Below are 24,590 nucleotides of genomic sequence, written 5' to 3'. Positions count from 1 at the left end.
GGCGATACATTTATACAAAACTTCTACCCCGAGCACACGCAAACGAACCGTAAGCAGTCGAGTGAAATCTAATCCACGAAATAATTTGATCTATGGACAGTATCATTGTAGGAAAGGTCGTAATGCCAGAGGAATCATTACTACAGCGCATAAAGGGGAGGCATTAGAAATGTGTCAAGCTTACACCTTAGTTTTCCGAGCTTGAATAGCCAAATCTAATATCCTATAAAATATTTTTGGAACTTTCTGATTTTTTTTAAATACATGATTTTCTGATCTTTTTCTAGGATTTATCTGAGAGGGGACTGTGAAGAGTTAGGACTAAAAAGGATGACATAAATAACCAGATTATATATTGTGGTTGGAAGCGACGGTTTGTTTAAACTGATAATTTTGTTGGATTAATTAGTAAAATTATGTGACTTTCATATGTGTAAATCTATAAATCAATTACAATTTTTCATTAAACAAATAACTTTGATTTTTTAGAGGACACCCGAGTTTGACTTTGATTCACCCCGAAAATTATTTAAACATATATTAATTTATAACGTATATAAACCTGTATTGTCAAAATAACTTGAATTTTTACGACTTCTCAGGAAAAAAAATTATAATTTATATTATGCGGTATTTATTATTGGTGACAATTACCAAACAGTCCACAGTGAAAGTTCATTGTTTCCGCATTGTATGTGTTCTTTCCTCGTAGTAGGTAGTACAGACGTACACCCACACACCACACTGCGTGATTCTCCCTAGTTTTCTCTTTACCATTTTTGATTTTTCTTTTGCAGAGAAAGATCGAGCAAAGACAAGACCCATTTGGAATTACTTCACTGAGTTCACTCTCATCGATTATTGTTGTGAGCTGTGTTCTTTAACTACTTCTTTATCTTCTTACTAGTCTAAACCCTCGTATGTAGTCCTAAAAATTCTTATTTTGTTTGTTCTTCGTGTGACTCTTAAAGCATTTAGCCTTGATAATTATTTCTTGATGTTGTTTGTTTTTGCATGTAACAAATTAGTTGAATTTTGCTCTCAGGGTTTTGTAAAACAGGACATTTACTTGTTTTTTAATTAAATGCTAAACCCCACAGTTGTTAGAATGAGATGGAATTATATGAGGTGATTTGTTTGTTTATCTGGCTTAGAATGTTGAACTTCTTTTTATGTAGCATCTCTTTTTCAGAGAGTCAAATTCATGCTTCTTTTAAGGGTCTCGCTCCCTGGCCATGGCCAGAGAGCTGTTATATAGCTATGAGTTTTCCAGCTGTTGGAATTAAAAATTCTAGCCCCGTCCCGTTTGACTGCGTAGAAAATTTGTGCTGGTATGGGGGATGAGAATTTTTATTTTAATCCCATCCAGTGGCCTTGATGGCTGTATTAATAGTCCTTGGCCGTCAATGGCCAGGAATGCACCCTTGTTTTAAATAATTATAGTTTCTAGGCTAGGCCCTCCCTTTTTTTTTTTTTTTTTGTAATTAAAGGATTATTATTCCATTGAACAAGATTACCACCATCGTTTTGATTTATTTCTATGGGATTTTAATACCTCCTCTAGGTATTATAATCCCATGGAAATGAACTAAAAATGTGATTAAAACGTAGGTATATGTTATAGTAGTTCTTTAAATTGATCAATATAAGGAAATAATCCAGGTCTCCTGAAACAAAAGTGCAAATTATAAATATTCCTTACAAACAAAAATTACTCATGTTATGTGTAGTTATTCATATCGCTGTGCAACTCACATTTAAAGTGGTTAAAAGAACTATTAGGAAATTGAAAGCCATAAACTGAGTTCGTATTCCAGTCAAGCTAATACTTATAAAAGAGAACATACTTTGTTTATTATGCTTGATTGGATTCAATCCAGAATGGGATATAACAAGCTAATTAAGTTACCCCCGTGCCATTATAAAAGCAAAAACAGTTCATAACAAATTTTTGCAAGGTCTGAATATTCCTTTACTAATTCTTATGGCTGTTTGTTGATCATATGATGATTTATTTGTTTGATTATTGGTTTTCTTGGAACTTTTTGATTGTTTACTTGATTATTAACATCATATATATCATAAGAAGTAGGAACACTGCCATTTGTGTCTTTTCGGGGTTATTTTACTTCTATCCATGGCAACCACTTGTGCGAACAATCGCTACATAATTTTCTTGCAGTTTAGTCTAGACAGTGTTCTGCAGTCATTCGTCTTGTTAAGCTAAAAATCGGTAGTAAAGGATCTAGTTCTCATCACTGCTTGTCAACTTGTTAAGCCTTTTTTTCACTTATGTATGTTAACTATCATATTGTTATTGTTTATGATTGTGAAGGTGTGACCAAAAATGTTTCTCAAGGCACAGCTACAATGGAATGTCATAATTCCTGCTGATAATCTTGATGCCAAAGGACTGGCATTACAGAAGGCAATAATAGTTCGCCTTATGGATGAGTTTGCTGCCAAGAAAGCTGCAAGTTCTCTTGGCTATTTTCTTGCAGTAACCTCTTTGGACAAAGTGGGAGAAGGAAGAGTGAGACAGCACTCAGGGGATGTGCTTTTTCCTGTAACCTTCACGTGCTTGACCTACAAAGCTTTTTCTGGTGAGGTTTTAGAAGGCGAAGTGCACAAGATTCTGAAGCATGGTGTATTTATTAGGTGCGGACCAGTGGAGAACATCTATCTCTCTCATCTGAAGATGCAGGGCTACAGTTTTGTGCCTGGCGAGAATCCAATCTTCATGAGCGAAAAAGCAGCTAAGATTGAGAAAGGCGTGAAGCTGCGTGTTATGGTAATTGGTGTGAGGTATATGGAGGCTGAAAAGGAATTCCAGGCAGTTGCCAACTTGGATGGCGATTTCCTGGGGCCTATTTAGTAGTTTTTGTACTTTGACTGTTTGACATGAACGGGGTTCATCTGTGCAAGTAGACTACTAGACTCTTATTTGTATTTTGCGTTGGGGTACTTTTGGTAACTTCAGTAGATTTGGTTTCAAGTGACTATCAAAATTTCAAAATTAGAGCATGGCTCTAGAGTTTAATGGTTTCAAGCTTTCATAATCAAGTTTGCTAAGGTGAGTAACTGTATCTTCCTAAAGCTTTAGGTGTTCAAGTTTGAAGTAATTAATACATAAAAGAAAAGTCTGTACCATGAACATCTACTGATAAAATAGTCAAACGCCAAGATGTTGATGCCTATGGGTAATCTTTAGCACATTTGCTGTACCTATCTTGTATGCATGGTGGCTTGCTGGGAACTGGGAACTGTCTCGAAATATGGTTGAAAGTCATATGTTATCAACTTATCATTATATCTTCCTGGCATGCAAATCCTTCTGTTACACCGGCAGATACTTTCGACCATAAGAAAGTACCATGACAAAGTTTTCCGCAGACTCTCCCACCTTTGCTGGAAGTTTTCCTGAACTTGACATTGTTTGTGACCACAAATCAACTACTGCATGTAGCTCCAAGCTGGAAGGAAGAGCCGAACCGCGCATGGTGATCTCAACCTATTATACCACATTTTTTTAAAAAACAATCAGAAAATGCTATCTCGACAGGTTGTGAGGTGGAATATATAATTGAAGAAGTTTTCCATATAGAAAATTCAAGTTACCTCTTCATAAGTATCAAGGCCCAGTTTCTGCGAAAGGTACTTCTTGATGAAAGAAATTGGTACAGTAGCGTCCCTGTGATACACAAATTTACTGAACTGGCAAATGCTGATTATAGAGAAAGCATGATATGGTAGAGCAACTAACACAAGCTTAATAATATGATTCAAGCGAAAAAACTAATGACTCACTTAATCGTCAAGTAGCGGCGAGGGATTTGTGGTAGTGCTCTTACGCCTTCCCTACGACCATAAATCATAGGCAAAAGTTACAAGTATGTAACAAGGAACCAACCAAATTCTCTTAGAAGAAGTATAAGCTCACTGGTTAACAGAAGAAACTAAGGAAAGCCAAACTGGAGCTACTCTCCTCGTATGCTGAGTGGTTGCAGTATCTTCAACAGCCGGTGCAGGAAATTTTGATCCTTGTAGTTCGTCTGCTAGTTTGGTCTGATAACGAGTCTTCCTTATAGGTCTAGCCAGAATATCACAGCTTCTAAAGTCCTTTCCTGAGCTCGTGGCTTCACATTTTGATATATCGGTAGCCTTGCCAGATATCTCCCCTTTTATAACAGTTTTAGCATTGTTTCTACTGTTTTCTACTTCTGTTAGAGGTTTCAGCAAATTACTCACCAAGTCCATCCGCTTGTTTTTTTGAGTTTTGTCTCTACTTTTTCTCCGGATTTGCTGCTTAGACGACTCCACAGCAGAAAACTTATGTAGATGAAGATAATAACACAATCAGCAAATCAACTTAAGGTCTGCTTAGAAGTACAATTGTCACATACATTTGACATATAGAGAGTTAGAGACTGACCTGCTTATTAAATGAATCAGATTTGCATAAATTCATGTCTGATCTTGAACCCTGTGATCGTCCATCCGTTGATTTTTGTGGATTGTCTAGGGGTGAATCTGATCCTTGAGAAGAAAATATTCTTCTTCCATTTGCTCCTCTTCTTCTCTCAAAAGAATATGGACCTGACGAGTTTCCTTTGTTCAGCATAAGGAACATATGTGGAGGCACTCTGAAATATTAACAGGATCCTTGAAGATGTTGTTGCAGATGGAACATGTCAACAGCTTAACCATCAAAGTCTTCCTGACGAGAACATTCTCCGGATCATTGTTGTAGTTGTTGATTGCCATCTTCGAATATATTTACGGTCCCTCTGCACAATTTTACAGCTGACTGTGACAGACTATTTTACATTTACCTATAATGGGTCAGATGCATATCAATTTAAAATAATTGAAGCTTAGATTATTATTTTTTGTTGCCAAGTATCCACTATCACTTTATACCACGAAATAAATTGTGTTTATGAATCATGTAAAGTACAAGAAATTACATTAGAATAAACTCTACATTACTGTGATCTATTTTCTGCAGATCTGAGGGAGATACTCCCTCCGTCCCACAATACATGTCTCTTTTGAAAAAATTACGCATATTAAGAAAGCATTGATTAGATAAAATTTTTTCACCTCTACCCCTAATAAATGCATGAATGTAGACTCTTATTCAACCTCCATTAATTGTTATACAACTTTCAAGAAGGGTAATTTTGAAATATTTGCAATATATTTGCATTGGAAACTAAAAGTAGACATGTATTGTGGGACAAAATTTTTTTCCAAAAGAGACATGTATTGTGGGACGGAGGGAGTATAATTCATGGGGGTGTGTGACTGTGCGTGAAAAGAGAAGGTGAGACGAGGAGGGCGATTTTGAATGAACAAGGTGATTTGATTGAATTATGAATTGAAAATTGAAATATTACGATTACCGAAAGTCATATAGTATTATATGAAATTAATATGTAATATGTGAATGAAAGTGCACAATGTTGAAAATTGTAATATTACAATTATTGGAAGGAGCATAATATTATATCAAATTCACATGTAACAGGTAAATTAACGTATGTGACACTGATAATAGCGAGTATGTTACATGCGAATAAAGACACGTCTGTTAGATGTATAGATGTCCACATATCTTCAAAATTGTCAAATGAAACTTAATCGCATGAATGTCGTAGATGCACATAAATACAAATATTCCTGACAGATATCATATACGTATTAAGCAATAGATTTCTCACACACACACATAATGGTTTTACAATAGAACCATATTCATCTGAAATGGTTCTATAGTAGAACCATATATAAAAATTATATTATAAATATTTTTCATGCCCCAATAGTCAATCATATGATAAAATATTTTTCACTAAATTTGAATCAAAATTATAATTAAAAATTAGTACTATTTTAATTGAATACATTGTGAATTCTCGATTTAGATAATCTAAATCGCGCACATGTTTTTAATTTTGGTATCGAAAATGCGATATTTCTCATTCCTGTCAAATTGAATACTTTGGTGTTTTATTTTTCCGCTATTTACTTGGGAGAAAGTAATTTCTACGTCCTCCACCGTTACATCCATTCACCATTGTTGCAGATAAAGCTCGAGCTGAGAAGGTATATTTGTCGCAATTTCTTGTTCATTGATAATTGTAAGTGTTAAGACACGCTTTTTTAAATTAAATTTTAACTAATTTCCAAAAGTGTCCACCCATATATTTTTTGGTGTACGAAACATTTAACTCTATGTCTTGGGTCTGATTTTACATTATTTAGCTAGTGTTACAAATTATTTGTGTATGATATGTTGTTTCTGCACGCAAGTAGATCTTCATCATTATTTTTATTATTGTTTTAGTTCCTCTAAAAAATGATGAGTATACCTTGCTTAAATGTAGTCGATTAATTTCTACCGGTGTTAGCCCTCAAACTACCATTCTAAAGCCATCTACATATACATTTTTACTGGTGTAAGTACCTAACAGTCTGTGCCAGCATTCCCCCATTCATATGCATCTACCATCTACATATAGATTATAGATCATGTAACTTACCTCTTCATTACTATCAAGGCCCAGTTTCTGCGAAAGGTACTTCTTAATGAACGAAATTGGTACAGTAGCGTCCCCGTAATACACACAATGTGAAGAATATTTACTGAACTGGCAAATGCTGATTATAGAGAAAGCATTATATGGTAGAGCGATAAAACAAGTAACTCACTTAATCATCAAGTAGCGGTGAGGAATTTGTGGCAGTGCTCTTACTCCTTCCCTACAACCATAAACCATAGGCAAAATTTACAAATAACAATGCTTATAATATGGAACTAACCAAATTTCTCTTAGCAGAAGTATAAGCTCACTGGTTAACAGCAGAAACTAAGGAAAGCCAAATTGGAGCTACTCTTTTCATATGCTGAGTGGTTGCAGTATCTTCAACAGCCGGTGCAGAAAATTTTGATCCTTGTAGTTTGTCTGCTTGTTTGGTCTGATAACTATTCTTCCTTATAGGTCTCGTCAGAACATCACAGCTTCTCAAGTCCTTTCCTGAGCCCGTGGCTTCACATTTAGATATACTGGTAGCCTTGCTGGATATCTCCCCCTTTGTAATAGTTTTAGCATTGTTTCTAATGTTTTCTACTTCTTTTGGAGGTTTCAGCAAATTACTCACCAAGTCCATCCGCTTGTTTTTTTGAGTTCTGTCTCTACTTTTTTTCCGGGTTTGCTGCTTAGACGACTCCACAGCAGAAAACTTATGCAGATGAAGCAAATCAACTTAAGGTCTGCTTAGAAGTACAATTGTCACATACAATTGACAAAAAGATTGGGAAAAATGTGAGTCTACACGCAGTGACACAAACACCCTTAAATAGAGAGTTAGAGACTGACCTACTTGTTAAATGAATCAGATTTGCGTAAATTCATGTCTGATCTTGAACCCTGTGAGCGTCCATCTGTTGATTTTTATGGATCGTCTATGGGTGAATCTGATCCTTGAGAAGAAAATATTCTTTTTTCCATTTGCTTTTCTTCTTCTCTCAAACGTATATGGACCTGATGCCCTTCCTTTGTTCAACAAAGAAGAGAGACGCCTCTTCTTTCTTCTAGCAGGCGACGGGGAAGATTGCTCTGCTTCTCCACTAGAAATCTCATCATCAACCTTCACTGCCTGTCCTAGAGAAGGTGCAATTGCTGCTTTAATCGCGCTCCAGCTGTGGTCTGGCCTGAAAATATTAACATTTTTTGGTATTCATTCTTTACGCGCGTGTGTGTAGACAGATAAAATGATATGTCTTCATAGCAACAAACCATATAAAACATTACAAACCCCCTTCAACTGCTTCATTCTATGCACCACTTATCCTGAACAAAATAAGAAAGCAAATTAGTTTACCTTAGCTTATCCAGTGGCACAGAACCAAGATATAAGCTGCACACAGGGCATCTGTTCAAATTTTCCTCTTCTATCTTCTCGCGTATGCACCTGTTGCAAACTGTCGAGCAAACTCAGATGAGAACCAGCAATTCATGAAATTCACAAAAACAAGGAGAACACCAAGTGTCCAATCATAAAATATTATAAAAGGAACAAGAAATATTTACATATTAACTCCAAATGGAGAAATAAAGCTAATGAACTCATAATCGAGTTCATAAAAAAGCCCCATGGAACTTGGTAATGCTATTAAGTTGTCACTCAAGTGAAATGCAGCTCTAATTGTTAAGCTACCGCTTCTTCTAGGATCTCAGGGAGTTAAACGAACGGCTTAACAGGTTCATATATTATCTGAACTCTGGCCATTAATTTTCAAAGAGAGAAGTATATAATTTAGTAAGATATGAACTTGGATGAAATTAAGACAACTGCATAATCCTGGTGGCCGAATCAGGGAGGCTAACTTCGCTAAACCAGGACATTGTAAATTTTTACATGCAAAATCCATAGTTGATTTAGTAATCTATGAGAAATTATTATTCCAGATTTCAGTCAAGACTTAAAAAAAAGTATCAACTGACTCAACTTTTTATATATATATTCTTTTCAATTCAGTCAAAACCATCGCATAAGGCTAGCGCCAGTGATTCATTGTGGAATATATGCACACATTTAAAAAGGGGTGGGGAAAATGGGAACCGCCCAACCCGCCCCGAATGGGGCAGATCCGCCCCGCTAATATGGGGAATGGGGTAGTGATGAGTAATGATTTTCTGCCCTGCCAAAATATGGATCAAGTATGGTATTTGTTGAATCCCCGTGAGGATTCCCCGCCCCACCCCATATATATTTAATATAAATAAATAATTATATTTAATATAATATATTTATTATATTTAATATTATTATTTTGTAATACACAAAATTATAATTTTACAATGTATAACATGTCTATTTGATTTCTATTATATTTAGTTTTTTTGCTTTTAATATACATGTTTCGTATATTGTTATTAAATTTTGAAGAAAAAATTACTAAATTTTAAAGTAGTTATTTAAAGTGTAATATTATAGCAGCGGGGTGGGGCGGACGATATTATATTAAATCCCCGGTGTGCGGGGATGGGGTTAAAAATAAATCCCTGTGGGGAATGGGGCGGGGACGGGGCAGGAAAAATATATATGAGGCGGGGCTGGGAAATGAAGTCCCCGCCCCGAACCCGCCCTATTTTTAACCTTATGCACACTTACATATGTGGAGGCACTCTGAAATATTAACAGGATCCTTGAAGATGTTGTTGCAAATGGAACATGTCAACAGCTTAGCCATAAAAACCTTCCTTACAAGAACTTTCTCTGGATTATTTATGTTGTTGATTGCCATCTTCGTATATATTTACCGTCCCTCCACACACAATTTGACACCTGAAGGTGATGAGATTGAATTATGAATTGATAATTGAAATATTACGAATACCGAAAGTCATATAGTATTATATAAAATTAATATGTAATAGGTGAATTAAAGTGCACAATGTTGAAAATTGTAATATTACAATTATTGGAAGGAGCATAATATTATATCAAATTCATATGTAACAGGTAAATTAACGTATACGACGCTAATAATAGCGAGTCTGTTAGATGCGAATAAAGACACGTCTGTTAGATGTATAGATGTCCACATATCTTAAAAAATATCAAATGAAACGTAATCGCATGAATGTAGATGCACATAAATACAAATATTCCTGACAGATATCATATACGTATTAAGCGATAGATATCATATATATCTATATATATATATATATATATATATATATATATAATGGGTCTACAATAGAACCATATTCATTTGAAATGGTTCTATAGTAGAACCATATTTAAAAATTATATTATAATTATTTTTCATGCCCCAATAGTCAATTATATGATAAGATATTTTTCATTAAATTTGAATCAAAATTATAATTAAAAATTAGTACCATTTTAATTGATTGCATTGTGAATTCTCTATTTAGATCTAAATCATGCACATGTTTTTAATTTTGGTATGTAAAATGCGATATTATTCTCATTCCTGTCAAATTGAATACTTTGATGTTTTACTTTTCCGCTATTTAGTTAGGAGAAAGTAATTTCTACGTCCGCCGCCTTACATCCATTCATCATTGTTGCAGATAAAGCTCGAGCTGAAAAGGTATATTTGTCGCAATTTCTTGTTCATTGATAATTGTAAGTGTTAAGAACACGTTTTTTTTAATTAAATTTTAACTAATGTCCAAAAGCGTCCACCCATATATTTTTTTGTGCACGAAACATTTAACTCTATATCTTGGGTCTGATTTTATATTATTTAGCTAGTGTTACAAATTATTTATGTATGATATGTTGTTTGTGCACGCAAGTAGATCTTCATCATTATTTTTATTATTGTTTTAGTTCCTTTAAAAATATGATGAGAATACCTTTAGTTAAATGTAGTTGATTAATTTTTAGGTACCATCTGTTCTTTATGAGTCAATTTTTTTTGTGAGTCATCTAGATGAAGCATTTTATCATTATAGGAACTCCATCTTGCAGGCCAATGCCATCTTATTTAGTTGTCCCAATGATGCCATCAAGTATCACTATATCCCTTATTCAAGTCCCTCTACCATTTTTTACCATTTTTACTGGTGTTAGCCCTCAAACTATCATTCGAGAGCTTTTCACTTACAATCAAGCTGTCATAGACCTTCGTTGGGTTGAAGTCACGAAGAAGGAACTTCATGATACGTAAATTATAAACAACACTTGGTCAGTTGTCTCGTCACTTGAGGGCGAGAAAATCGTGGGGGTACTGTAAAGGGGTTTACAAAATAAAGTATTTAATTAGCTGATGGTTCAATTAATAAGTTTAAAGCTCATTTAGTAGCAAAGGGATACATTCATGTGTCAAGATTATTATAATACTTTCTCTCTAGTTACAAAATGGCCCTGTTCATACGTTATTGTTATTGTCATGGTAAAAGGTTGGGACATCCATCAATTGGATGTTAATAACGCTTTCTAAATTTACAAAAGAAAGTGTACATGGAAATTCGTAAAGGTCATTCACCGATGATTTGATTTCTTTGCCCCACTATTGACTAAATTTAATTTAAAATTTCATTTAGTACTCATCAAAAACTGATTCAACGATATATGCTTATGATAATTGTACATGTGGTGTGGGAAAAGCTTGTGAGCTGATTTCACGATTACTATTTATAATTAATTTTTAGCATAAAAACGTGATACATATTAATAATTTTTTTGCTAGTACGAGCTCGTAAAAAAGCTCACGAGACATGTTCACAAACCTTTCATGTAATTTTTCATTAATAAAAACAATTTTTTTCTTGCTCAGTTAAACCTCGAGCAAGAGTTTGAGATTAATTTTTTTTAACAGACGATACACAAGCACTGTAGCGATCAACTCGGCACTTTTACAGCCCTATGTACACTTGTAATTATCATTAAATTTCATAAAACAATTTTGAACATTCATATCTGAAAAGTATATAAATAAATCATTATGATGTAGTGAATATATAAAATATTACTATTTAACATTTTAATATAATCATGGGAAACAAAAATTTAAAATTTTAGATATATCTCAAGAATAAAATCCATAATTAGTAATAGAATATTCTATCCATCAATTAAATATTTGTGTTGTATCTCTTACACATACTATAAGAACATATTTATGTATTTTATATATAAGTAAGATTGAGGAAGGTGTAGATAAAATCATTTTACATATCAAACACAAAATATACAAAAAGAAAACTGCTTGGTCTATATAGATTTATTAAACTAATTTTTAACTTAAATTAAAATATTCATATATTGTAGGAGATATTTTATTTTATGAACGAGATAATAATATATTGAGTAATCAAATATTTAACTGATTATATGAAACCATCATTTGATATACTTTATATAAAAGTCAAATTAGACTAAAAATATTACATATAACAAAATTTACACTAATCAACAATATTAAGTGAATTATAAAATGTTTTTTTTTTGACAGAAATGCACTTACCCATATCGAGATACACTAATACTCCAAGGAGTTTCTTTCATTCAAAAATCTTATTATTTAACCGAAAGACATGAAAATGTCTCCGAAAATTTAGATAATAAAAGTTAATGTCTGAAATAAAACGTCCCGAGCTCTAGAGTCATGCTACGTCCACCTCATCCTGAAACATGTAAACAACAAAGCGTTCTATTAATAGTTGATAATTAATAGTAGTTACTAAAATCTCACCATCAATATAATTTAACAAATTAACAGATGAGGTAAAAAATAACATAAGAAGAAATAGAAAGAAAAAATATCTAACCAAACCTTTGGCTAGATACTTCAAATCTATTTCATATGTTTAAGAACTACGAGGAAAACACGCTATGTGTATTTTTTTTTAAACAATTTATATTTATTATTTTGGAAATGTGTGTTGTTAATATTTTTCAGTTTTCTTAAGTTCAATAAGTATATAAATTGTCATGAAAAAACAAAAAAAGTAATAAGTTGAATTCCAAGCAAAACTTTATAAAATCTATTAATAATAAAGAATTTTAATATAACAATATTTACGAATCGAATAAATATATAGTTTATTTATATAACTAGTCATTTTTAAAAATAAATTTTTGAGAAACAGTCGGTTCACGAAATAAATTTAGATTAGAGAAAAGATATTAAAATAATATAATTTTTTATTAATCGGGCAACTTTTATAGTTTATATTATTTTTTGTGAAATAACTTAAAAAAACTTTCTAGATTAAATTAAATTAAATCTCAATTTTAAAATGATGAAGACATTAAAGATATTTTTGTTATCTAAGTTGGAATTTAACATCTGAGTTTGAGATGTAATATTGTATTTACTAATGTTTTGAGAGCGTCGCTAACATATATAACTCTTCAGGTTCGATCTTCATACAGGGGAGCTCTACGTTAAAACAGGGTGAAAGAGAGTAACCTAAGACATATGGCACAATAATTTTAAGTCATAATACATATATCATGGTTTTGACCGGCTACTTACTATAGCTTGGTGGAACAATGATTACTCGCAGCTCAAGTCTATTTACATATAACATGGTTTTGACCGGCTACTTACTGTAACTTGGAGGAACAATGGTTGCTCGCAGCCCAAGTCTATTCAAAAGTTGACCCTGTAACTTGATACAGCCAAACCTCGATTCTTGCAAAATTAATAAAAAAAATCAGGAAATTAAACACCAATAATTACAACTAATTTTACACATTGTTTAAAACTCAGCACAAATTACTCAACAACATCATACAAAACACATAAGCGGATTACATGAACAAACAAATACGAATTCAACGAAAAACATGAAATCCACAAAGCCAACGTAGAACACAATAATTGAAAAGACAAACCCTCTCATAAAATTTTTGACCGAAATAAAAGAGCTCGTTTCAAATTTTGATTTATTTACTCAAACTCTTAAAGTGGACATCGACTACTTGATTAAAAAGATGTTTAATCCTCAAGAACTCAAGAATACAAATTTTAATAATTGAAAAATTATTTATATTTACAACGGAGAAATATAGGTTTTAATTATAATTTTTTCATGTTTTAAGGAAAATCATGGAATAAATAGGATCAACTGATACTGACGGACGGAATGGTAATTTCGGTGCCAAATTGGTATGGAGGGCAAGAACTTGAACTGACACTACTAATAGAAGTCAAATAGTCAGAGGGTATTATCGACAATTCTCAAAATCAATTACAGTAATAATTAAAAATCGAAGAATGCAAGAAGCAAGCACAAAAAAAAAAAGGATAAAAAGAGGAGAATACGAAAGCCGAAAAAATAAAATCGAGAAAGAGGATTACCCGAAGAAGAAAGCACCGCCTGACTGCATTCTACCCGTCCCCATTCCTTATTCCCTCTTGAACCCTATACGCCTCCTCCCCTGCAAATCTAAGCTATCATCTCTATTTTAATATTAACACACACCCACCAATCTAATCAGCCATGGATGATAGTTGTGCGGTGTGTGCAGAGACCCTCGAATGGGTTGCCTACGGCCCTTGTGGTCACAAAGATGTTTGCTCTACTTGTGTCGTTCGTCTCCGTTTCATCTGCGATGATCGTCGCTGTTGTATCTGCAAATCTCAATCCGACGTCGTTTTTATCACCAGGGTCGGTCTCTTTTTCCCGATTACTTCTGTAGATGTGATTTTGTGCTCATTCTTTTGTTTTCTGGGTAGTGGTTAGATGTTATCTAATTGGGCTGTCTTGTTGGATTTAAATTGGAATTTGAGTGTTGGGTACTGATTTGTTTCTTGATTGGGGTTGGGGGTTTTGATGGTTAAAGATAATTTTATCAACTAGAGGTTATATGCCATTTGGGATTTACTTGAAAAGACTAGATGAGTGTTCATCGTGTTTGGAATATTGGTATTTGTTTGAATATGTATCATGATTGTAGTAGATGTTGAAGTTATTTGTTTCGAATATTTGGTTATGTTTGAATATGGGTGTTATCTTGATAGGTGTTAGAGTTAATTTGTTTTTTTAGCTTATGTTTTGTTGTTTTGCTGGTGTTTTAGGCTTTAGGAGATTACACGAAGATGATAAGTGACTTCTCTGTATTGCCGGCGGAAGTGAAGGAGGGAAGGGTGGGTCAGTACTGGTACCATGAGGATACGCAGGGATTCTTTGATGATTTGGATCACTACAGGATGATCAAAGCAATGTGTAAACTTTCATGTGCTGCGTGTGACAAGATGGGAGAGCCGCAAGGTGATGGATCGAGGAGAAGCAGGAAGTTTCGGAATATTGGGCAGCTCAAGGGTCACTTGTTTCACCAGCATAGATTAGTCATGTGCAGTTTGTGCTTGGAAGGAAGAAAGGTGAAATATTTGTTAATGAACTCATGACCCTCTTTTCTTTTAACATATCAAGTTACTAGGACTACGCTTTTAGTAAGTACGGAATAAGTCAATGTATGTCTATCTCTCATCACCTTGGAAGCACAAACACTACAAAATAAATGCTGTATGTGTGTTCGACTTGCCCGACCCGGCACCGAATCGGCTGAGTATGTGTTCGACTAGCCATGTGGCGTGTCGACACACATATGCCAGTAGACTCTGTCTTCGACACCGGAGTGACAGACGACCCGGCCACTTTAGAGTGGGGGCGGGGCCTTCTAAACCGAGTGACTCGGCCATGGACTCTTTCCATTTTAAAAAAAGGCCCAGTAACCTTCTCTTAACCTAATTTCACAGCCTTTCTCATCTCTTTTCTGTCATTCCCACCACATTTTCTTCTCTCATCTGCAAATAATGCTTCGAGGACTACTTTGACTTATCCCCGACTTAAATCTATGTGGTTATGAATTCGGGGACGGGACGATAGTCAATTGGATATTTGGATTAAGGCTGTAAAACGATGTTGTTTTTTAGATATTATAAGTTATGGTGCCATGGGAATATTAGAAAATTGCAGTTAATCTGATCTAGAGGGTACTAATTTTTCATGGCAAACTGTACATAGACACAGCAGTCTGCCGGAGTGCCGGGTAACTAGGAGTCTGATTCTTATGTATAATGTTCCTAGCAGACCATGTCACTTATTGGGGAGATGCAAGAGGAAAAAAAAGTGTGAGGATGTATCGCATGCACCATCAATTAGTAATTAAGAGTGTTCTTAAGACGGAACAATTAATGCATGAAGCTAAAGTGATTTATAAAAAGTAACATATGAAGGGTGGTAAAAGGTGTTCTGAATTAGAAGGCCATAACATGTTGAGTTAACTGTGTGGAATTGTTGATTGTATCAGGTATTTATATGTGAACAAAAGTTGTACACAAGAGCACAATTGAATCAGCACATTAATTCTGGAGATTCTGAGGTGGATGGAACTGAAAGTGAGAGAGGTGGGTTTATGGGGCACCCTATGTGTGAATTCTGCAGAACCCCGTTTTATGGGGAGAATGAGCTGTATACACACATGTCGACTGAACATTACACCTGCCATATATGTCAAAGGTAAAATGAATGTTTTTTCCTTTTTTCAGTTTATAACGATGTAAAAAATGTGATCATTGTTCATGACTATAATGTCTAGATGCTGCACATATTGTTTTCTCATTGTTTTCTTAATTGTGGGCAGGCAGCACCCTGGACAATATGAGTACTACAAGAACTATGATGACCTCGAGGCAAGGAATCATTATTTTTTTACTGATATATCTTCTTAATGTCTATATTCCACAACTATGTTAGTCATGGAGCATATACTTTATTTACTTTTCACAGAGCCACTTCCGCCACCGCCATTTTCTATGTGAAAATGAGTCCTGCCTTGCTAAGAAGTTCGTTGTCTTCCAGACTGAAGCTGAAATGAAGGTACTCGATCAGTCACAGTTATTCATTATGAATTATTTGCTGCCACAGTATTCTGCAGACTCTAACAGTGAAATGTTTAAAGCTGTTTATGTAAATCTGTGTACTACAGTTTTTATTTCTTTTGCAACTTACTCAAATTTTATATCATCTTGCTGAATTCAGAGGCATAACACAATGGAACACGGTGGGCACATGTCTCGTTCTCAACGTAGTGCTGCTCTGCAGGTTTGTATGTTTCCTTCTTCAGTTTTTCCTTGTGCTATGCCAATGGCACACGCGTCGCTTGTTTTCACTCTAGAGCCAATTCCGTAAACAAATCCTGTTTTTGTTATTTCCAATTCTGCATCATCAAACTCGGAGATGATATACTTTTTTCCGTACTCTTTCAGATACCTGTCAGCTTCCAGTATAGGCGAAGCAATGAGCAGGATAATCGTCGTGGAAGAGGACGAGGACGAGGACTGGTATTTCAGCATGATCGTTCAGACGCTGAACTCTCAATGGCCATTGAAGCAAGTTTAGACACGGCTAATACAGATATATTTCCTGCTGCATCATCAGGAAGTGCACAAGTAACTAACATTGGAGATGCCAGTGATTCAATTATTCAATCATTTGATTCATTAGCTACAACCGACTCTGAACCACCTACACGATATCTTCAAGCCTTGTCACAAAGATCAAGGATAACTCTACAAGAATCTTCCTTTCCTCCCCTCGTTACGGCCCCTGAAAGTAATCAACAGAAGACAAACCATGATCCTGAAGGGTTACCGAAAAATTCCATGGTGGATCATCTACGTCGGCAGAAAAATAAAAATGCGAGGACACCATCATCTAGTCAGGCATGGCCAGCTGCAGTAGGTAACAATAAATCTACTGGAGCCCTTACTTCAACTCAGGAATGGCCAGCTGCAGTAGGGAACAATAAATCTACTGGAGCCCTTACTTCAACTCAGGAATGGCCAGCACCAGTGTCAAATAAACAGATTGATACCTTCAGTTCAAGTCAGGCATGGCCAGCAGCAGGTCGCGGACCTCTGACATCAGCAAGCAGTAAACAATACGCTAAAGCCTCTGCAAATGTTATGCCTGGGTCCTCATCTGATTCTGTTGGAAGTAAACCTGCAAAAAACAATGGGCCCGCAACATCTAGTTATTTAAGTCTTGCACAAGGCCAGCCTTCCTTACTAAATGAGCCGTCCTCCAGTTCTTCAAGCTCTTCAAGAGGTGGGAGTGGCTCTAGCAGGATTATCCATTCCTCGTCAGCTCCAAATCTGGTTGAAGCTGGTTCTTCTGAATCTGACTTTCCTCCTGTTTCTGCAATGAAGAAGCAACCTTTGAATTTACAGGCCGTTTTAAATGTTGAAGATGTGCAAACTGCCAACAAGTCTTTGGTGGAGAGGATACATGCAGGTCTATCATTTGATCAAGACAAATACATTGCTTTCAAAGAAATATCTGGAGAATTTCGCCAAGGTTTAATGGATGCTAGCACATATTTAATGCATGTGCATCAGTTTGGTCTAACACATCTTGTTCTTGAGCTAGCCAAGCTCTGTCCGGATGCAGAGAAGCAGAGAGACCTTGTTGATACCTTCTATGCCAATTTTTCAACCAATAATAATATACGAGAAAATGGAGGCATGAGCTTAAAACAAAGTAATGGGGACAAGAAAGGCAAAGGGAAGTCTATTGGTGCGTCAAGTAGTAGTTCAAAGGATAAGTTGGCAGACGAGGTTATAAGCACTGTACGAAAGCTGCAGTCAAACTACAAGGCCCCTGTAGAAGACGAGGTGGAGATATTATCGAAGGATGGTTATCGAGCTGCAAGGGGAAAATCAAATGTCATCATAAATGAACCACAAACAGTAGCGAGGACAAGTGATCGGTCAATGCTGAAGGTGGAGAATAGTTCTCATTCTGTTGATGACAGATATAATCTAAATTCAGGAACCGCAGATGGTAAAAATAAGCAGAAGAAAAAAACATCAAAGTTCCATAGGGTGCGATTAGGGGATGGCTCAATGGCATCCCTTTTAGATTCGAAGAGCTCTGACACAGATCCCGAACCTGAGTCAGAGTCGGGAAAAGCAGCTTTCAATGGTAATAAGAACCTTGAAGGATTGCCTGTACGTGGTGTATGGAGGAACGGTGGAGGTAACAAGCTTTTGGCCAAGACTTCGAAAGATGCCAGGAGATAATCTAAACCAACACACCATAGCCGAAGGGCACATCTTTTCTGATTGTTACTGGCCTGTTCTGTTTATCCTTCTAAAAGGGATCAAGACGGGAAGCTCTTTTTTGTTTTTGGGAATTCAAGCTTTCCTTTAAATCATTTTTTGAAGTTTCAAAGAAGTTCAAGCTTTTTTAAGTTAGTTCACGCCTTTGAGAATATTGATATAATATACAAGGTCAAACAGGCCACTTGTTTTTGGATTTTTGTCGAATACACTGCAGTTGCAGGGTACTGTGAATTTGGGTGAAGTTTGTAGTGGCAGCTTACCCAAGGGAGATGTATGTATGTTATTTGAAACTAGACTGGTCTATTTGATATACCCATATCTCGGTGCTTTCTTGCTTTGTGTTGGTTGATGGGAATGCTATAATGCAGTACTTGTTGAATATATTTTCTTCTCCCTTTAGCTGCTTGAGAATGAAGTAGATGATCCTGGGGAATATTAGTTTTGCACCTTCCAACAAAAAAATGAAATATTCCTCTGTTTGTAAGAATTTTTCTTTCGGTAAATATACTCTTGTTTTTACGGTGTTACCGAAAATATTCTTGAAAAATGTCATGAGTTATAGAAAATCTACTTCTATATATTAAATTGCAACCAAGGGCAAAAAGAGCAAAAGAATTAGGTGTGAAATGTCCATTATACCCCTACTTAACCTATAATTACAAGAATATCAATATGGTTCATTTATTATATTCAACATATTAAATATCATTGATTAAGGTATTTGCACATTAATATTTATGTTAATTACACTTTTCACTTATTTATTACCCCTCATTCACAAAAGTTTTTTAACTAATATATTCATACAAAAAATATTAAATGCTAATAGTTGGTTAATTTACAAAAAATATATTTATCCCAACTGATTTTGGAACATTTAATCAAACTATCATTTTAATTATAAATTTAAATCAAGATCTTGTGTGACAGCCCTCAAATCCGGGGGTCTGGATTTGGTGCCACGTGTAAATAAAAATAATTTAAAACCTGTATTTTTGAAAGAAAATAAAATCAAGTATTTCAGAACCTGGATATTTTTTTTAAAAAATGATTCAAATTGAAAATCAATTTCACCCCCTGAAAACAGGATCGCATACAGGTTACAGTATTGAAATCAGAAACTAAAACTATTAAATCTTTATTACAAATTAAACTACATTATCAGCTAAACCTCGATAAGAAGAGTAGCTGATAACCAAATAAACAAATCTAATTTCCAACTGAATTGAATTGCAGAACTCCAACTGCATCTAGTCTTAATGACATCGTCCTGCATACTCTACCTGACCATTTGCTTGAAACTTAACCACTTGCAATCCTTGTCTAGTCTTAAGTGAATCATCTTTATTCCTAGCTGAAAAGGGTTAGAAGGAATAGCAAGAATGAGCAATAATGCTCAGCAAGAATATGATAGGTGAAAGCCACAAGATATACAAACTTAAGTGAATCGGAATGTTTGAAGTAAAAGTAAACTCTGGATTAAATAATGATGTTGTAAATCAACAGTTCAGTACCAGGGTATGATATAAAAAGAGTAAAATGGTACACGATGATAAAACAGTTCTGCATCAATATATGAACTTAAAGCTGTAGAGTTAAAAATGAAATCAATCATCTTTTCAACATAAGATAATCTCTTTTTCAAACTATTCATTGTTTCATTGGGTTTTTAAATAAGACACCATGCTATAGCCGATGATCAGTCGCACTATAGTCCATGGAACCTAGTCTTTTTCAAGCTAGGCCACACAAATATTACGAAATCCGGTATTCCGGGCTGAAGGAGCCACCTTTCACGCTGGGCCGGTGTCTGGGCCTCTTACGCAAACCTACCCAATATAGGTTTCAAAACTACAGCTTTAACATTTTCAAGAAAAGGTTTATTCCATTAGAAGTATACTTATAACAGATAAGCCTTACAGAGGAACTAAACCGAGTTATGAAAACCATTTATAGAGATTTTGAAATCATATGCATCAATTTGGTAAGTCAACCTTTCAAATCAAAATCGCACCTCAGTCATGCATTTGCAGTAAGTAAAAGGAACGTGCACTTGCTTCTAATTTGCAAGAGAAAGGTAAAAGTACTGACAGAAATTCTAAAATACGGGATATGGATATGAACACTTTTCTTTGAATAAAAGAACTGTATACTTGATCTTTCCAATATAAGAGAGAGGTAGAAATACTTGCCTCAATACTGCGAACTTCCGTACTGACTATACTCTGATAGACTTTCTCTTGGAGCAACTTCGCCTTATCGGGTTATCCTGAACTCTACGACTACTTTTGAGTGTACTTGCCAAGCATGTCTTAGTCGACTCTATACGAGAGTTAAACGATACTTCAGTCGCCAGGCGATATTAACTAATTCGGAATAACTACCAAAGTCTGTAATCATCTACCCTTCGCATATTTATGAATAGATAATTATATAATGTATATACACCTTGAGTCAGTTAAACACGTAACACACAGTTAAACACATAACCTTTTAGCTACCAAAAGTTACCAGTGATCACTTAACACATAAACACAATTCGGTTTAATTATACTAATTTGCTATTAACTATTAAATATCATTCAATAAGCAAATCATATATAATTTCTAACAAAAATTCTGCAGCATCTCCTTTATTTATCAGACTATCCACCTGTTTTTCTATACTATGTAGCAATCAACAACTCAATCCAAACTCAATACTCAGCAATTACTAATTTAACATCAAATAAAACACAGAGCAAGATACAAGATCAGTCACTCAACAAATATACTTCGGTAATTATCAATTCCCAACTTAATGTCATATTATACTCCAAACTAACGTCCAAATCCTTTATTCACTAATCATATCTATACAATTTATATGCATCAACATATAATTCAAGTTATGCAAGTATAATCTCAATTCATTCTTACTTATATAGTTAATGATAACTATTAAAAGTCAAACTCATCTTTAATCACTACATCTTTCAATTTTACTTTTAAATAACTTTCCATATATATCAAGTAAAACTCATGAAGCCCTCTATATTCGAACATGAAATCAAGCTAAACAAATAACAAGCTACCATCACTACAAGAATCCATTTATCAATTATATGTAATCAATCAAACATAAACTCCGAATATGCACTAACAAAGAAAGAAAACTAGACAATAGTTCAAATAGTCCTCACTCTGTGTTTTTAATAAAATGAAAATTTATCATTTTAATATAAAAATTTTATGAGACATTCCTAAACATTATTCAAATCTACTACAAAAATTTCAGAAGCAAATTCAATGTTTAAGGGAGTAAAACAAGGCCTGCAAGTCAGGACCTGAATCTGTCCTGCAGAACCAGCCCCACGCTAAGAATTTTAATAAATAGAAAAACTGGTCTATTTGTATAAAATTTTAATGACATAATCCAGACACTAACATCTAACTATAGTAAAAATTTCAAAAGCAAAGCTTGAGTTTAAGATAGCAAAACAGGGCATGGAACAGGACAAGACTGCCCAGAATTTTCAGCGCGCCTTGTACTAAAACATACATATCTTTTAGCTCGTTTAACGAAGCTTTGAAATTCTTTTTCGTACTTGATCTAGACTCCAAGTAGCACATTATCACAGGAATATTAAGCACATAACTCAACTCAATTGACCCAGATTTTTGCTGCAAGACAGACCAGCAACGGCCAAAACTTTCAACTCAAGTATGAATAGTTCTAAATCTTTAAACCACTACTTAACTCTTAATATACCCTTAATCAACCACTTTACTACTAGCCTCAACTAACACATAGCAACACAGATGTCACATAAATCAGATTATACACACACATCAATTATACATACATATAAACACAATTCTCCCAAATGTAATTTCGATTACCATGTATGTAAATACACACACACACATACATATATATAAATACATCACACAACTGATTTGTTTTTATAAACACAACTATACAACCTGTTAATACATACACATAAACTCGGTTTATACCCACACAAATCAACTGCTCACACACACATAGCAATCGATTGAATAATTCAAATTGAAACAAAAATAAACGGTTAAACAACTGATTTACAAAGCAGAACTGGGGTATACCAATTGAAATCGAAGGCGTTGCTGCGGGATGATTCAACAGTGGCTCGTAAAACCGGACGGCGGCGACTATCGGGGGAAAGCGGAGCAATACTGTTGTTGGAGTGAGAGACAGAGTCGGTAGAAATTGAAAGAGATGAGAGAGACTTAGGAGAGGGAGGGAGACTATACAGAGAGGAACTGTTGTTTGTGTATATACATAGGCGGTGCTTGAAATTGTAACTCGCTTTTTAACAATTTACGGTATAACTTGCCACAAAATATTTTCAAAACATCATCGAGATATTTTTATAAATCTCGTAAAAATATTTATTATCATTATCAAATAATTAAAAGAATTTTTAAAATCACTTTCATATTTTCAAGAATTCATTTTCCCAAAAATCTATTTTTTTAAAAAAATTATAAATATTTCTAAAACAACACAATAATTAGTAACAAACATGCACACAGGCATAAATCACATCCAAATAAACAATTAAATCATATAACAAGTAATTCACATATTTAACATGACATTTAATTTGAACAAACAATAAAATTTTGATACACCTAATGTCCCGAAAAATAATTTGAACTGATACGTAAAAATTGTCAAACTAGAGTAACATATTAAATTTTATTCCGAATTTTCTGAAAAAATCAGGAATAAAAATAATAAAATAATTTTTGAAAATCCAGGTCATCACATCTTGTAATTCTCATTTTATTAAAAAATAAAAATTATTTACATGTGATGGACTCAAGTGACAACTTAATTAAATTCTGTAACCACTGTTTTAAAAATCAAATTATGATTTGACTCATTGATTATATCGAGTAACGAGTACTCGGGCAAATATAGAAGTACTCGAAAAAAATTGGATTATCCAATTTAATTAGTCTTGGATAATTATGTCACTATATTCAATATTTTCAGTTTTAAACCTTTTTCCATTTATTAAATTTCTTAACATCTAATTCAAGTTGGCCCAAGCTTGTATTGAGTTTTATTCGAGCGACACTTAAAATTGAGTTATCATCCAAACAATATAAAATTAGCTTGGAAAAGAGTTCGAGTGCAGGTAATCAACCGAATTACAACTCAAGTTAGTCGAGTTTTAGACAAATAACTATCAAATAAAATAATCACATATAATTTAATAAAAAATAAATCAGCTTGTTAAATATTGATAAACTTTCATGATAAGATAGTAATAGGGTAGCAAATGATTGTTTGACCGACTGATGATCATAGTATTGTTCAACATATAAATATTTGTAGACTGGTAATAAGAAAAAACCGAGAGAGACGAGGAGAGAAAAAGAGACAAAGGGAGATAACAGCTATTACATGAATCTGAATCTGAACTTTGATTGACTCGTATAGTTAAATTGTTATATGTGTATGTGCTTGAATTCGATCATATCCCTACGTGTGATTGTAACTTGTGAACATATTAAATCAATTTCAACTATTTATATGTTTTATAGATTAAAATATATAATCTGCGTCAAAAATTCTACATGTGTCATTCTAATTGGATTGAATAGCCCACTAGACTTCACTGATTGTAAAAATCTATCGTATATAAATTATATCGTGTTAGTTTGAGTAAATAAAAATATATTTACTATCCTGAGTTAGATATTATTGATGTTATTAGTTGGTTTCAAAATAAAAATATACTTAAAAGTTTAATACAAACACAATTATATTATACAAACAAACAAAAATCGAGTTTTACTCGAGTGGCACTCAAAATTGAGTTATCATCCAAACAATATAAATTTAGATTGGAAAAGAGTTCGAGTGCTGGTACTCAACCGAATTACAACTCAAATCAGTCGATATTTAGACAGTTGACTATTAAATTAAATA

The 24,590-nt window shown here is 34.1% G+C and overlaps 2 protein-coding genes across 3 annotated transcripts; both read left to right on the top strand.

The window, feature by feature from the left end:
* Positions 1-710: 710 nt before the first annotated feature.
* On the top strand, positions 711-3,045 carry LOC108208148 (DNA-directed RNA polymerase V subunit 7-like). Of its 2 annotated transcripts, none has more exons than XM_064087187.1 (2): positions 711-866; positions 2,336-3,045. In XM_064087187.1, the coding sequence occupies exon 2, from the start codon at positions 2,348-2,350 to the stop codon at positions 2,873-2,875; it is 528 nt and encodes a 175-aa protein (XP_063943257.1). In that variant the 5' UTR covers positions 711-866; positions 2,336-2,347; the 3' UTR covers positions 2,876-3,045. The 2 variants fall into 2 exon arrangements, with proteins under 2 accessions (XP_063943257.1, XP_017234133.1); XM_017378644.2 differs by having other exon boundaries at positions 712-918.
* A 10,737-nt stretch (positions 3,046-13,782) lies between these two features.
* On the top strand, positions 13,783-18,962 carry LOC108209324 (E3 ubiquitin-protein ligase HEL2). Its single transcript, XM_017380164.2, has 7 exons — positions 13,783-14,165; positions 14,576-14,878; positions 15,811-16,019; positions 16,144-16,192; positions 16,290-16,379; positions 16,542-16,604; positions 16,769-18,962. Exons 1-7 carry the CDS (start codon positions 13,998-14,000, stop codon positions 18,581-18,583), a joined length of 2,697 nt encoding a protein of 898 aa, XP_017235653.2. The 5' UTR covers positions 13,783-13,997; the 3' UTR covers positions 18,584-18,962.
* The last annotated feature ends 5,628 nt before the right edge of the window (positions 18,963-24,590 follow it).

This window comes from Daucus carota, chromosome 2 (assembly GCF_001625215.2).
Source record: "Daucus carota subsp. sativus chromosome 2, DH1 v3.0, whole genome shotgun sequence".
In the NCBI taxonomy this organism is placed as follows: Eukaryota; Viridiplantae; Streptophyta; class Magnoliopsida; order Apiales; family Apiaceae; genus Daucus; species Daucus carota.
The sequence above is the reverse complement of the archived record's forward strand: the minus strand, read 5'-3'. Positions and strand labels throughout refer to the sequence as shown.

Excerpts from the sequence above, each read along its gene's own strand:
- LOC108208148 (XM_064087187.1), top strand. The coding sequence starts at position 2,348 with ATGTTTCTCAAGGCACAGCTACAATGGAATGTCATAATTCCTGCTGAT.
- LOC108209324 (XM_017380164.2), top strand. The coding sequence starts at position 13,998 with ATGGATGATAGTTGTGCGGTGTGTGCAGAGACCCTCGAATGGGTTGCC. Across the intron at positions 16,020-16,143 it reads ACCTGCCATATATGTCAAAG|GCAGCACCCTGGACAATATG; the intron begins GTAAAATGAATG and ends AATTGTGGGCAG. Across the intron at positions 16,605-16,768 it reads AACGTAGTGCTGCTCTGCAG|ATACCTGTCAGCTTCCAGTA; the intron begins GTTTGTATGTTT and ends GTACTCTTTCAG.